This window comes from Pectinophora gossypiella, chromosome 3 (genome assembly GCF_024362695.1).
Source record: "Pectinophora gossypiella chromosome 3, ilPecGoss1.1, whole genome shotgun sequence".
NCBI classification, from domain to species: Eukaryota; Metazoa; Arthropoda; class Insecta; order Lepidoptera; family Gelechiidae; genus Pectinophora; species Pectinophora gossypiella.
This window is the reverse complement of record NC_065406.1, coordinates 796,033-811,477: the sequence shown is the minus strand read 5'-3', so window position 1 is coordinate 811,477 and position 15,445 is coordinate 796,033. Positions and strand designations below refer to the sequence as shown.

General features: G+C 39.0%; 1 protein-coding gene across 1 annotated transcript in view; it reads right to left on the bottom strand.

The window, feature by feature from the left end:
• LOC126382208 (uncharacterized) overlaps positions 1 to 15,445 on the bottom strand; it is a 58,358-nt gene that overhangs the window by 3,921 nt on the left and 38,992 nt on the right. The window contains exons 2-10 of the mRNA XM_050031979.1: positions 14,909 to 15,028; positions 9,150 to 9,283; positions 6,902 to 7,074; positions 3,829 to 4,010; positions 3,354 to 3,464; positions 2,591 to 2,852; positions 1,341 to 1,472; positions 678 to 843; positions 249 to 328 (exon numbers count right to left, since the gene is read on the bottom strand). Of these exons, the coding sequence (XP_049887936.1) occupies positions 249 to 328; positions 678 to 843; positions 1,341 to 1,472; positions 2,591 to 2,852; positions 3,354 to 3,464; positions 3,829 to 4,010; positions 6,902 to 7,074; positions 9,150 to 9,283; positions 14,909 to 15,028 (1,360 nt within the window). The remainder of the gene's footprint in view (positions 1 to 248; positions 329 to 677; positions 844 to 1,340; positions 1,473 to 2,590; positions 2,853 to 3,353; positions 3,465 to 3,828; positions 4,011 to 6,901; positions 7,075 to 9,149; positions 9,284 to 14,908; positions 15,029 to 15,445) is intronic.

The window sequence follows — 15,445 nt, the reverse complement described above, 5'->3', positions numbered from 1 at the left end:
CAGAAGACAACTGGCAGCTTTTAATGTGAAATCATTAGTTTATTATTCGTCGAATGTATTTTTAAAATCTTATAATTTCAATCTTATCCTCACAATATGGCGTTGTCCACACAATATGGATCATAAGCATGATGTTAATGTATGGATCGAAAAATCATCATAAGTAATATTTAGTGGTGCCGATAAGGTCAGACAAGAACGTATTGCCATAAAAATGTTTATGGATAGATAAACTGCAAGTATCATACCTGTTGGCCAGAATGAGAAGGATGGCGCTGACGGCGTAGAACTGCGTGTCATCAGAGACGTACCAACTCCACAGCATGCACTGAAACCGCAAAAAGTAATTATATTTTATGACACCAACTGTTTTAAAGACTAATAGAGAAGTACTAGGTACTTGTACTGGGATCGTTTAACACTTTAAATGAAAGGATTTCGAAAGTCATCACAGGAACTTTACTAAGAATAAAACAAAATCAATCAATATGAAGGTTCATGCATCATTGGAATTTCCAATAATCCTACAAATATATCCAACTACCTTCAAAATAATAAATTTCCAACATTATTCGTTCAAATGTGAAAGGAGTAGGTGAATAGGTTCTTTTCTCGTAGCTTATTGATTTGCCTCGGATAGCACTCACTTCACAACCAGCGAAAAAAGTGGGACTTACCATTTGTTCCACTGGGAAGAGAGTGTTGATATAAAGCAAGTTCCTCCACCAATACTTGGGGCAAGTCTCGTGGTCCATTGCTGGAGGTTCGAACACAGCGTTGTATGCGAACCATTTCATCGTCACTTCTACTACGCCAAGCATAAAGAGATATGGAGCTGTCAATCTGTAAAGAAAAGGCATTTAAGAAATATGATCTCGGCGTTACTGCAGTGTAACCAAAAAAACACGAGGGAATTTATGTCGTAACAGCTATGAAACAAGTACTTGCTTCGCTGTGTGATCGTAGTTCACAACGTTTTGTTAATATACTTACAAGCGTTTTACCAGGAGTGTAATAAACGCAAACAATGATTGTAATTAAGCAATAGGCGGGCGGAAAATAATGTAGATAGCAAAAACTATTGCAATTGTATAAGTATTTCAGGTAGAAACATTTATAAAACAACGGATAGAGAGATAAATATAAATACGAGGCAGTAGTAGGTACACTCATGAGCAATATCATGTACCCACTTTAGAACCCTTTCTCACTATCATATTTGACATTTAATGTGACTTACGGTTCAATTTATCAAAAAAGTTAATGCGACATGGTTTCAAAGTGTATATATATTAGTACTCGTGACCGTACATGATGTAAAGTATTAAATGTTTTTTTACCTGGCGAACCTATAACCCATGAGACCCATAAATTGTAGAAATCCAGACATGAAGTTCTTTCTACCCTTTGTCAACCGATCCAATTTGCCTTTAGCGCTTGTTCGGAAGTACAGGAACGATACCAGCATGCCGCTGAAAAGACAAAAATACATTTTTGATTTTATATACCTCTTTTTTTTACGTGACTTATTGTAGATTTGCCGCAGATGGCATTAACTACTTGGCCGGACAAATGGGGAGCGCTGAAGGCTCTCACCCGGTACAACGTTTAAGACAACAGGCCTGAGGGTGCCCAGTTGGACGCGAACCTCGGTTCAGGGCGTCGTCTGAGAGGTTATATTCCTCTGTGTTTATTTATGTTCATCCACAATCTAGAGGAGGGCGCTGGTACCTGTAATACAGGTTTTCCTAGCACGGGCACCAATGCACATACTATTTGCAATGTAATTTAAGAACCTTGCTGTGTAACATTATGTAAGTACCCACAATTATGAACAATAAAAAATATTGATTTTATTTTGATTTTGATTAAGTGGAATGAAAATATATTTTTACCGTGGCTTCATAACTCTTCAACAGAATATAATATAATATAAAGTAAAGAATGATGCTAAAAGGAGAGGTTTTTAGCTTTCCTACTCCATAAAGATACATTGTAGAGATTGCAATACATCGTATCTATGTAAGGTATTTGTAATTTGAGATCCTAGACTGCAATGCCGTAAAAGCTGGGTAATAAATGTGATTAATTACTTTGTGACGAAATTATACCATTTTTTATTTTTCGACGTGACTTATTATAGATTTGCCGCAGATGGCATTAACTACTTGGCCGGACAAATGGGAAGCGCTGAAGGCTCTCGATACAACGTTCAAGACAACAGGCCTGACGGTGTCCAGTTGGGCGCGAACCTCGGCTCTGGCGTCGTCTGAGAGGAAAAAGATTTGAAAAAATTAATCGACCCTAGTGGATCGATAGCGATAAGCGCTGATTGAGGGAAGTCGTCGACCACGCCGGCGGGGTCGGTATCGGGGTCCTCAAATTATACCATTAAAGGCATCTTTCTTATTCTGTGTATGCGCAGACAACCAAACATCTTACTTACATAATTATCTATCCGTATTTACATATTAATCTTACCACTCGATCTGTCATAAAAATACCATAAAAGAAGCTCAGTGTCATTTTCTGAAGAACGTTCTCTATTAGACAACGAAATGACTAATTACCAATTCCAAATCAATCTTACCCAAGACAGAAGAAAGTGTCGACACTGTACACCGCACTGAGAATAAGCTGGAACCAGAAGCTCTTCTCCAAAATAGCTCTTAATGCTGTATTATCTGCATATTTGAACACGACAATGCAGGTGTGTCCAAATATCACCCACACCATAGACAAAGATCGGAGGCCATGAACCACGGGGATTGTGTCCGATCCCACTGATTGGTCGAAGATCTGGAGTACGTTGGCCTTCATCGAGAATGAGAGAAGCAGCTCGGACCATACACCTGGAAAAAAAGTTGTCGGTTTATTTAATTTGTAGGTAGATATCAGATTTTCAGAAATTGGCGCCCGTTGTGGGGCCATTGATTCTTTAATGTCTGCTCTGTGGGTGGTTATACGTCATAATATAAAAGTAATAATAAATCTTAACGGCCTCTGTGGTCCAGTGGTTGGGCTTTGGGCTCACGAGCCGGGTCCTGGGTTTGAATCCCGGTGGGGACATATCACAAAAATCATTTTGTGATCCCTAGTTTGGTTAGGACATTAAAGGCTAATCACCTGATTGTCCGAAAGTAAGACGATCCGTGCTTCGGAAGGCACGTTAAGCCGTTGGTCCCGGTTACTACTTACTGATGTATGTACTTAGTTGTTACATGAGTCATGTCAGGGGCCTTTTGCAGCTCAATAGTAACCCTGACACCAGAGTTGATAAGGTTGGTAATTCACCTCACAACCCACACGATAGAAGAAGAATAATAAATCTTGATTATTCTGAGTAAGCTTACTAAGTTTAAGTTCCTCATCAGTGGAAGTAGTTTCACCAGTCAGACGTTCTTCGGATGTATTGCTACTGTTGTTGATTGCAATATTGTTGTTGACATTGTACATGGATTTGCCTGCAAATAAATGTATACAAACTTATTGAATTAATATATTTATTACATTATTAAGTAATCTTTAATACAAAGTATTGGTTCAGGTTAAGTGGTGAAGGTCTTCAAAAGTCGGTCGGCAATTAAGTTGCCTAAGACGGGACATTAATAACTTATAGCCATCATAAATTCATGTTTATATTGGAGATTCGATCGGTGAAGAGTTTTTGTACCAACCTATTTAAGTTAGAGCATTTAAAATGTTGTATGTAATCCCTACTTGACAAGATTATAATCTCATATTTTGTTAACTAAGAAAAACAACCTTCGATCTCAAAAATTTTAATTAATTAATAATTGGAAGGCTGTCTGTGTATGTAGTCTTTACCCTTAGAAACAGTAATGCCATCAAGTCCATTCAAGTCGAGCTTGAGATCACGGGAGCTGTTCTCGCTGGAGTCTCCGCGCATATTAGCAGCACGTCGTCGGCGCCGGCGCACCTCGCGCGCCAGCTGCATGTCGTACGCAGTCGCTATCACCAGTAGCAGCCCGACCACGCAGCACACGCCACTGTTGGGAGGGTGATGCAATTAGCACAAAGTGGTAAGACCCAAGTATCTAATAGATAATATTGGTTTGATACCTATTTTCTTGAAATAGAATATAGAGTCAAAATTGTATTTCATTCAACCATAGAATTATGCACACAGATCCGAGAAAAAGGGACCAGCCTGCTGGGGCGCGGAATATGGCGGTTATTACACAAGTCTTATCACTTAAAGTCTAAACCACAGACGAAGAGTAGCTTGTCTGCCAGTATTTTTATAAGATACACTTCGGTGAGTGTGCGCAGTAACTTCACGAGTTAATTCCACCCACTCCATTCCATCTACGGACAACTAGACGTCGGTAGGCATTTCATCCTCATCTTGTGGATATACCACCAATCCGCACTAAACGTTTTGCCTCTTCCTTTTTGATGCGAACGGCAAAGGACTGGAACTGACGGCAGTCTGTTTTTCCAACTCGTTGTAATCGAGGAGTCTTCAAGGCTAGAGTGAATAGGAATTTGCTAGGTAAGTGTGATCCACCCTCGACCACACCGTCACTTACCATCGGGTGAGATTGTGGTTAAATGCGAGCATATTGTAATTAAAAAAACGTTATGCTTTATATTTGTGCTTTGGCGGCGTGGGTGTGCGTGGGTGTTTCGGGGTACCGAACTGAGCATAGTACCCCGCTAGCCACAAGTTAGTAGTGTGACTATCGCGTTTTACGACCGCTTGAAGACTGCATTATTGAATGTGGCGCCATCTGTTGCATGTGAGCGGAACTAGGTGGCCAACTAGTTGCGTCCGCCACATGTGCAATACATTCTAAACCTTATTATAACCTTTTGTATGATACTGTTGCGCTGCGGACTAATATTTCTAGTTCCTTGTCTCATTACATTACACGCATGACATGCATATGCTATATCATTTGGCTAAGTACAGTACACACTCTCCATACAAATCGACCGGCACGTAGAATTGTTAGATGTCATCACAATTCGCATTCGTGACGAAACATTTGCAACAGCCATTCGCCCGTTAAATTATTAAAGTGCTGTGTTTATATTGTTTTTGTATCAAGTGCCTGCATTTCCAGGAAAACGACAATTGAGGTATGGTAGGGTGGCGAAAATTATAGGTTATGTTATCAACGACATACAGACGGACAATAATCCTTGCTGACCATAGAGTCGGGAAAGCTGGACACGCAGACAGCAGTGCGGGACTTTGTATGAAACCGCAAATAAATAGGCGATTATCGATAGCGATGTGTTAGTGACATCGTAATGAAAACTTTGTAATAACAAGGATCATCATTTAAGGCCAAACACTTTTTTTTACGTGACTTATTGTAGATTTGCCACAGATGGCATTTACTACTTGGCCGGACAAATGGGGAGCGCTGAAGGCTCTCACCCGGTACAACGCTTAAGACAGCAGGCCTGAGGGTACCCAGTTGGGCGCGAACTTCGGCTCAGGGCGTCGTCTGAGAGGAAAAATATTTGAAAGAATTAATCGACCCTAGTGGGTCGATGCGATAACCGCTGATTGAGGGAAATCGTCGACCACGCCGGCGGGGTCGGTATCGGGGTCCTGAAGTGTTTGGTGTCGCGAGCTGATTGGCTGCCTTTATGGCTAGAGTAATCGGGTCGTCGAGATCGTATATTACGTCCTTCGGATGCCGATACTTTTCAATACCGTCCCTAAGCGGGATGTAATCGGAAGCCGCAACTACACGGGGATTTGGGTGATGCGAAGCAGAATCGAAAAAACATTTTGAAGTTTATGGCCAAACACAAAGTTACTAAATACCTAACCAATTTTGCATCCGAAACATTTAAAACTCAATTTTATTGTAACGCGTGTTGATGTCAAGTATTTTTTTATGAAAATTAATAAGTGCTTAAGTACCTACAATTTGTAATGACATTTTATTTGCGAAATCCTCAAATATGGGGTTATTACACTTATACATGCACTCGCCGACAGCGACGTTTTTGTACAATTATATTACACGCATTATTGTATACCTTGTTGACCCTTAAGTACATACATACGCATTGTTATTTAAACGATTTAATATTACAACACACTTGTGACCAGGCTTACCGTTCGTCTTTTGTTTTAATTAATAATTAGAACATGATAAATAATATTTCAAGGTTGTAAGTATGGCTACCCATTAAGACTGCTGATCTGGAGGTGGAGGCCTGGAATCCTATAATACAGGGTATCCTAGTTTAGGTTCCAGCCTTTACACATGATCACTTGTTGTGTTTAATCCTATTGTCTAATGTACACTTTGTATCATGTTGTGAAGGAAATAAATATTTATTTATAAAAAAAATAATATATATATATTTATTTACCTACACAGGTCCCGATGAGGGACTATCCAGGCTATGTTCCTCAAAAATAAAGATAGTTGGTGCTGCATAAATTTGCCATCGTTTAACCTTTTAATTTCATGGATAACAGACACCTATAGGCATTTTTTATTAGTAGTTTTTGAAAGCAACTGGAATTCCGTGGAATCAGCTTACCCCGGTGGTAAATAGGAGTGAGTTTATGTATGTATGTGTAAGTATGTATCAGTTTTTGGTAGTAAATAGAGATTCGAAGCATTTATTTTGTTTACTGTTTTAGTAAACTGCTGATAATTAAAGTAATATGAAATGAATAAGTAAGTAGGTAGCTACTTACTTGTATTACACTTTTTTTTTAACTTGAGTATAAAAATAAAAATGAGTTTATATATTCGCATTTAACGTTCGTCTTTTGTTTTAATTTCATAGTTCAGTGCTGGACAGGCCATTGTCGTTGTCTCGATCCCAAATGTCATACTGGAATGAAAGGTCAATGACTCGAGGTCCCTGTTTAACGTAACAGATGAAGTCCAACACTCACAGTAGCACTTGGAAGGTAGGATCCTCGATATAGCTGTACTGCATGGCATCAGGTGATCGCACCGCGGCGACCGTGTGCCGCAGCAGCGGCGCGCGTGCGGCGTTCACCAGTGACGTCACCGCGTCGCTTGCGCATGATGCCGGCAGGCATAGGCCGAGGTGCAGCGTGCGGCGCTGGATAGACATACAGGATATTCAATACTAGGTTAGGTGGGGGTAGGTGGTGTGTGTAATATACACTTCTGAATACCCTTTTACGGATACAGGAGTGATGCTGCTCAGGTGTGATGTGGTGTGTGCTGCTGTTATCTTACGTGGGTAGTAGTTAGGTATACGTATCTATCAAAATATGTTAAGTACTAGTTTTGCAACTTAGAATCGAATAAAGTAAGTAATAGAGTTGTTTTTTTTTATAAAGAATTGATACGAAGCAAATGAGCAAACGAGTCAGGCGGTTGTCGTCGTCAAATATACATATATCACATACTATTTCAATTTTTTCCTTCTATAATGTTTGTTATAAATGAATCGTGTCGTGTGTACCATTTACCACATTTAAAACAATAAGTAGGAAAGTAAGTATTTTTTTTTTCACTTAATTTCAATATCACGTAGATGGCGTAGACTTCATTTAGATATCTAAATAATAATATTTACATTATAGCATAAGCTAAAAAACAGCCGCCGTAAAAAATCATACCTACCAACCAGCAGTGGAGCTTCGTGGTGTTTGCTCCATACCTCCTTCAATTGATTGAGGCGAGGCCTGTACTCAGCAGTGGGGCGTATATAAGCTGTTTATACATGTGCATGTATTATATTATTTGAAGTGACACACTTTTTTTTGCAGAACTGTGTCGGCTCATTATATTCAGCCATGCTAATTTATTATAGTACAGTGTCCTCTTAGCCTCGTTAAATAACTGTCTAATGCTATAACCGTGTTATAGTTTCATATTCAACATCTGTACATTCTAAATAGTGTACTCATGTTCCTTTCATTCTCAGTTTTATTTAGACGTGACTTATTTTGAAACAGGGTTCAGAAAGATAGTCTTCTTCTTCTATCTTCTGGCGTCAGGGTTACTATTGAGCCGCCAAAGGCTCCTGACATGGCTCATGTAACGACGTAGTAACCAGGGCCAACGGCTTAACGTGCTTTCCGAAGCACGGATCATCTTAAAACTAGGGATCACAAAGTAATTTTTGTGATATGTCCCCACCGGGAATCAAACCCGGGACCTCCGGATCGTGAGCCCAACGGTCAACCACTGGACCACCGAGGTCGTTCGACCACCGAGACGGCGTTCAAGAAAGATAGTGTTGAGGAGTCATTCGAGAGTCAGCGCCCAGTGCATAACTACACTAAGTAAGTACACTGTGTTTAGTGCTTTAATTAAGCATTAATTGTTTAATCTATATGTAAGCATCTCATTTAATAAAGTTACTCTATACCTCCTCTATATATTAGTATAGGTAATGGTACGATCGTTTTGGCGCCCAACCACAGACCGGACACTCCATACAACAATCTTTTATTAATCCCGTAAGTGCGAACGACACAGACAGATCCGCGCGCTCTCTTACCCTTTGACGGCCGTTAGCGTTGGGGGGTAAATGTAATTGGCACCGATACATACAGGGTGTTAGTGACATCGTAACGAAAACTTTGAGGGATGATTCAGGCCATAATTATGAGTTGATATCAAGTGGAATTTTTCGTCGCAAAAGTATGGAACGGAAAATAATTTAATTAAGATCTAAAATTTTCATGACTTCTCCGACAGGAAATTCCACTTGATATCGACTCAGAATCATGGTCTGAATCATCCCCTTCAGTACTCGTTACAGTGTCACTAACACCCATACCTACTTGTATGGCTACTGTATGTACTTGTATGGGGTGTAAGTGACATCGTAACGAATACTGAGAGGGATGATTCAGCTGATTATTCTGAGTTAATATCAAGTGGAATTTTCCATCGCAAAAGTATAGAATTGAAAATAATTTAAAAAAACTAAAAAAATAACATGAATTTTGCGACGGAAAATTCTACTTGATATTAACTCAGAATCATGGTCTGAATCATCCCTCTCAGTATTCGTTACGATGTCACTAACACCCTGTATATTAGTGCGGGGCGGAGAGTTCATTCTATGCTGAGTATATGTTATTTATACTTTATTCTATGGTCCAACTGAACAGGACTTACTCTTTCAATTAAAAAACAGAAGTAGCAAATGTTTACCGTCCGTATGATGTCTGTCAGGTCAGTGGAGACGGTCAGGCGTACGGTGTAGAAGGCAGTCTCGAAGGGCGGGCCCAGGCCGGTCATGGAGACGTCTTCGCGCCACTCGCTGAAGATCTGCGAGCTTTTGGATTCTGCAACAAAATTCTTCGTATTAGCGTTATACAAAGTGAGATCGTAACGAATACTCAGGGGGAAGATTCCGACCATGATTCTGAGTTAATATCAAGTGGAATTTTCCATCGCAAAAGTATGGAACGGAAAGTAATTTATTAAGCCCGTGCTAAGCACGTGTCACGGCATTATGCTGAGGGAGATCCTTTTTTTATTTTGGGCGCCTCCATTGTGTATTTAATGTCTGTATTATTTGTCTTTGTTTTTTTTCTATTTTTTTTTGTTATTTCTGTATTGTAAGTTTGTAAATGTGGCGTCCAATATGGAAATAAATATTTTCTTTCTTCTTCTTTTTCTTTCTATTATATTAAAAAATATCTTTATTCAGTAGGTAACATAGTTACACTTTGAATCGACAATTTTTACATAACGAACGTCACATCCGCCTAAAACTACTGCAGCTTCTCACAACCTGTATAGCCGGGGAAAAGAAGCTGCAAGAAAAACCTCGGCACAGGGCCCTAGACGTTCTTTAAAAAAAAAAACACTAAAGACCTCTAGGGAGCTTTGATTAATGAGCATGTGTTATAATAATTGTTGTTGTGTTGTTTATAATAATATAGATATCCGTTAGTAATATAAATGTTTGTGACAGCCCGTATAAGCACACCCTGGCCACTTCACACAAACAACCTCGTTTTACACAGACACCACACATTGATGTTATCGTACACACATCTGTGTGTGTGACGTCTGACGCCATACGATTGAAGACTAAACTATGTTCGAGGGGGGTGAGGTAAACCTAGCTCAGACGCTGGTAGGGGGCGGAGAGTTGCTGTTCTATACGTAGTATTATTCGTTATTCCACGGTTTAAGTGTCAATAACAACGTATTTTTTCTTTCGTAAATGTACACACTTAAAGCAATCCAATTCAATTCAATTATGGGAAACAATTACATCAGCTGCCTTATTATTTGACCTGTTGACCGTCCTGTGCGGTCAACGAACATTACGACTCGAAAATATGCTTGTTATTAAACATGATAGTTATACAACATGTCACGGAGACCAGTGGTTTCTCCGAAAATCAGTAGGTCGCAAGGCCGACGCGAGGCCGCAGTTTGTAGAAAGCGGAGTTTCGACAACCACTCTTTAAGTAAATAGTACCGGAATAGCCGCTGCTTCCAAAGAAAATACTTATAAACTGCTTCTTACTCCGGCCTAGGTATAAATATCGTCCAAAAAAATGAAAATAATTGCTTGTCATAAAGATAATAATCAAATTGTTTAGATATGCGACATCGTGTCTTCTCGTCTAACATTCCAAAGAGACGTTCTTTGAGACTAGTTTGCTATTTCATGTGTTCCAGCCTAAGGTTTCAAGTAATCTATTTCATGTGTTCAAACTTTAAACCAACAATAAATGGACGAGCTTTTTTTTAGATTATAATCTTTTTCAAATTTAAAACCTGGCTGAATGAGCGGAAAAAATTGAAAAATAATAAAATAGGTATGCCTTTTACGAAATTTAAAAAGTATTTAACGATTATCTTTTTTTGTACATTTTATGTCTTTCACTAAATATTTTTTTTGTAATATCAACCAGTTCAAAATCCTTCTTTGTACATAAAAGAAGGTTTTATACCTATAAGAGCTAAAATATTTTTTCACCTATGAAGTAACTGAAAAAATATGTAGTGCTTATTATGTACAGGGGGCGCACTTACTTTTATATGCGCAAATGTCAAAATGCAATATTGCTTTTTTAGATGAATTGCTTCGATGTGGCCTCTTTAACCGTACCGGGTGAGAGCCTTTAGCACTCTCCTTTTGGCCGGCCAAGTAGTTAATGCCATCTGTGGCAGATCTACAGTAAGTCACGTCAAAGAAAAAGTCTTCTTAACCCCCCAGTACACTAGATTTTTATCCAAGGTTTTATAAGCGCTTAGAGCTTATTTGTAATAAAAAATCTCATATAGTTACTTAAATACATTTTAGATTAGCATAACATTATATATGATCTGTGGCATAACTATACTTTCATTACAAACCTTGGGAAGTGAATGGTGGATCAAATGCGACAAATCACGTATGAATTATGCTTGAATCATGTTTATTATTGAAGTTAATATCAAATTGGAGGGCTCATTACATTGTTGACTGGCCAATTACTGACTTTATTGAGTTTAATCGTCTTCAATCATACCTACTTCTAATACTTATTAACTTTAGTCGTCGTTATATACTATTATTAGATATTATTAAAGTATCTACCTAACAATAGATAGATACTAAAGTTATATAATAAAGTTACTTACATATTATGTACGGTCACGAGTACTAATATATGTATGTATACACTTTGAAACCATGTCACATTAACTTTTTTGACAAATTACACCGTAAGTCTCATTAAATATCAAATATGATAGTGCGACAGGGTTCTAAAGCGGGTACATGTATTGCTCATGACTGCACTGGTACTGGTTTGTTGGGGTAAAAATAAGTAAGTAAGCTTTTGGAAAATAAAATCAAAATGGTCTACTTCTTTGTCATTGGCGCATCGCTAGCCGCGGAAGCCAGATTAAAAAAAAAGTAACCTCCTATATTTTTGTAGTCTGTTAAAACATACGCGATTTTAAAACCAAAAAAGGAAAGAATAAAATTATTAAAAAGTATCAGCGAGATAAATTATATTTCGATAAATATTACATTTGGCAATAATTTTGAATCGTATTCGGGACATAAAGTGTCCGGATTAAAAAATCTGAATCTCTGAATAAACAAATAAATAAACGTAGGTACTTACTTACTTTTATGGAATATGGTGCCGTTAATATATCAACACAGCAATTAACGTAATTATACGAATGAAATAGTACGAAAACGAAGGTGAACTTGCAATGTTTAACATATTAATCTTATTAAAGCAGCCCCGAGGAAGTGCCTGTGCATTTTACGTGAATAATGAACACTTTAATCTTGAACCTTCAAGTGTAAATCGTTTTTCAGAGGTCACATTCGACATATTTGTACTCGTAGGACTTAAGTTGTAGTCGACATTGCCAAAATGTTTATTGAACTGCCAGGATTTATTCAAGCTAGCTAACTGTTTATTTAAGGACCGTAGGTTCGAATCCAGCACGGGCCTATACGGGCCTATGATTTTCGAAATCGTTTAAATAAATGATTAAATTATTAAAATGATTATCATGTGCTTGTCGGTGAAGGAAAACATCGTGAGGAAATCTACATAGCCGAGAAAACTTCGTTGCGGGGGTATGTGACATAACCTGTATTGGGCTGGTTTTCCCTTTGCGGGTTGGAAGGTCAGACAGGCAGTCGCTTCTGTATCAAACCGGACCTGTCAAATCTTCAGGTAAGGTAAGCGGACCCTGTGGGAAAAGGGATAATGCTAGGGAGATGATGAACTCTTTATTTAAGGACACAAAACAACTTCCAGTTTGCCTTGGCAACGAATATACGAAAAGTGACGATACTTATTGATATTTGTGATAAACCTAATTTTGAGTAAATATTTAAGTAAATAATAGTTGACGTACGTGTGAAAAGGTTGGTAAATAAACGATAACTTGTATGTTGCGATGATGCTGCTATATGGTTGGTGGTAGGGCTGGCAGAGGAAGACCTACAAGGACTTACATTGATCAAATTAGAGATGTCCTCAGAAAAGGTTTAGTACGATCTACTCTGAACCGGCGAGCGTGTATGAAGCGATTGATGAATGTGAAGGAAGCAAGAGAAGTGTGTCAGGTTCGAAGCAAATCGAATTCCATAGTCTCTGCTTACTCCGGTGGGAAATAGGCGTGAGTTTATGTATGTGTGATGCAATACTAGGGAGCGAGTAAAAGCTATAGAACAGGTTCAGCTTCCCAGGTTATGTCGTAAAATCTGACAGAGGGATTGTGTCCTTTTAAAGTTTATGGACAATCTTCTTCTATCGTGTGGGTTGTAAGGTGGATTACAAACCCCATCAACTCTTATGTCAGGGTTATTATTGGTGTTGGGTTATTATGGACAAATGTTACGGGCTATTAGTCTGATCGCTTGTCACCATAATATTAATTATATCCATCTTAGGACTATGTATCAATAGTGGCTGCAAGTTGTCTTTGATTACTTGTGGCTCTGCCCACCCCTTTCGGTCTTGGTCTGGATCTAACGGTCGGTCGAACAGGAAACACCCGTCTAAAAAGCAATATTGTAATTTGACATATTTGCGCATGTAAAAGCAAGTGCGCAATGTCATGTCAAATAGCAATATTATATAACTGTTTCGATTACGCACGAATGGCGTCTGTGAGGAAGATCGCTTACACTTGTGTAATAATAATATTGTAGAGTTAATAATCACTGTGAGGAGCTCGGTGGCGCAGCGGTAAACGCGCTCGGTCTAAGATTGTTGAAGTTAAGAAACTTTCGCATAGGCCGGTCATAGGATGGGTCACCACAAAAAAAGTTTTCATCTCGAGCTCCTCCGGGCTTCGGAAGGCACGTTAAACCGTTGGTCCCGGCTGCATTAGCAGTCGTTAATAACCATCAATCCGCACTGGGCCCGCGTGATGGCTTAAGGCCCGATCTCCCTATCTATCCATAGGGAAGGCCCGTGCCCCAGCAGTGGGGACGTTAATGGGCTGATGATGATGATGATGAATAATCACTGTGCTTCTCAGACGGGGAGCGTCGGTTCGAAGCTCGATACCGGACTTGCCCAATGAGTTAGTTTTCACTAACACAATTGGCTTGACCATTATAGACGGCGATACGGCTCACTCCATGATGTGATGATGTGATGTGATGAATACATCACATTGGTCTAACAGAAAGCTCGGTGAGGTGTGGGTACTTAGTTCATCTTGAGATGGATGTATTTCTCATCCCTTGCATTATCCCGTTTTTCACGCGGACCGCTTACCTAACTAGGAGATTTGACAGGACCGGTTTTTTTACAGATGCGACTGCCTGTCTGACCTTCCAACCCGCGAAGGGAAAACCAGCCCAATACAGGTTAGGTCACATACCTCCGAAAATGCATTTCTCGGGAATGAGGGTTTCTTCTTTATGTATACGTTATAACAATAAAATACCAGATAATATTTTAAATTTGTCAGAGAATAAATTTAAAGCTCACGTGAAGCTTACTTTATGTAAAAAAGCTTATTATAAGATTAATGATTACCTAAATGATAAACATGTCTGGTATTAAATGTGTTCCTCTAGTTATTAAATAACTTGTAATGTACCCTCATTGATTTAAAAGATGTGTTGCTGTTTCTTGTCATTTCTTCTCCTCAGCCATAACACCTTGCGAAATGACGTAAATTCAAAATGTTACATTGACCTTCAACAAGTTTATCCATGATAATTACGTTGAATAAATGATTCTGATTCTGATTCTTCGCGATGTTTTCCTTCACCGCAGACACGTGATAATTGTTTATGATCCAAAGATGAATTCGAAAACAAATTCGACAATAGTTTAGGCCTATGCTGGATTCGAACATGCGACCTCAAAGTGAGAGGCAAGCGTTCTACCAACTGGGCTACCACGGCTACTTCTGGATACTCCAATTGGGATATAGTCATGAGTGTATGTCATGTTAGAGTTAATAATTCTTACTGTTGTTGTTGTTGGGCGGCGAGTGCTGTTGGTTGAGGATGCGGCAGAGCTCCGCCGAGCCGGTCCAGTAGTTGTTGCCCCAGTAGAACATGGTAGTGTAGCGCCCGCTGGCGTCCTCCACTGAAACAACACAAGAACATTAGTACAACCACAGAACCTAGGCTAGTTTCCAACTTGTCAAATCAGTTGCTTTTTACCACACGTCAAAACATGAAATTACTTATGGAATTTGTATGAGAAAATACGCTGTGACGTCACAGAATAACACGTGGTCAAAATCGGACTTATTGTTGCGTTTTTCTTGATTATAAAATAAATATGGAAATGTTTTTCGTTAGTTTTAGATCGATCTTTATTTAGTAATTAGAATTTCATAATTTGTCTTTGACTTAGGACACTACCCAATTGCTTCGATGTGGACTTTTTAAGCCCCCAGAAGGGGACACAAGGGAGGTAATGTCCAAAAAAATAGTCCATAAGAATGAGTAATTACGTGTATAGACTGTAAAGAGGGCTATCATCATCAGCCCATTAACG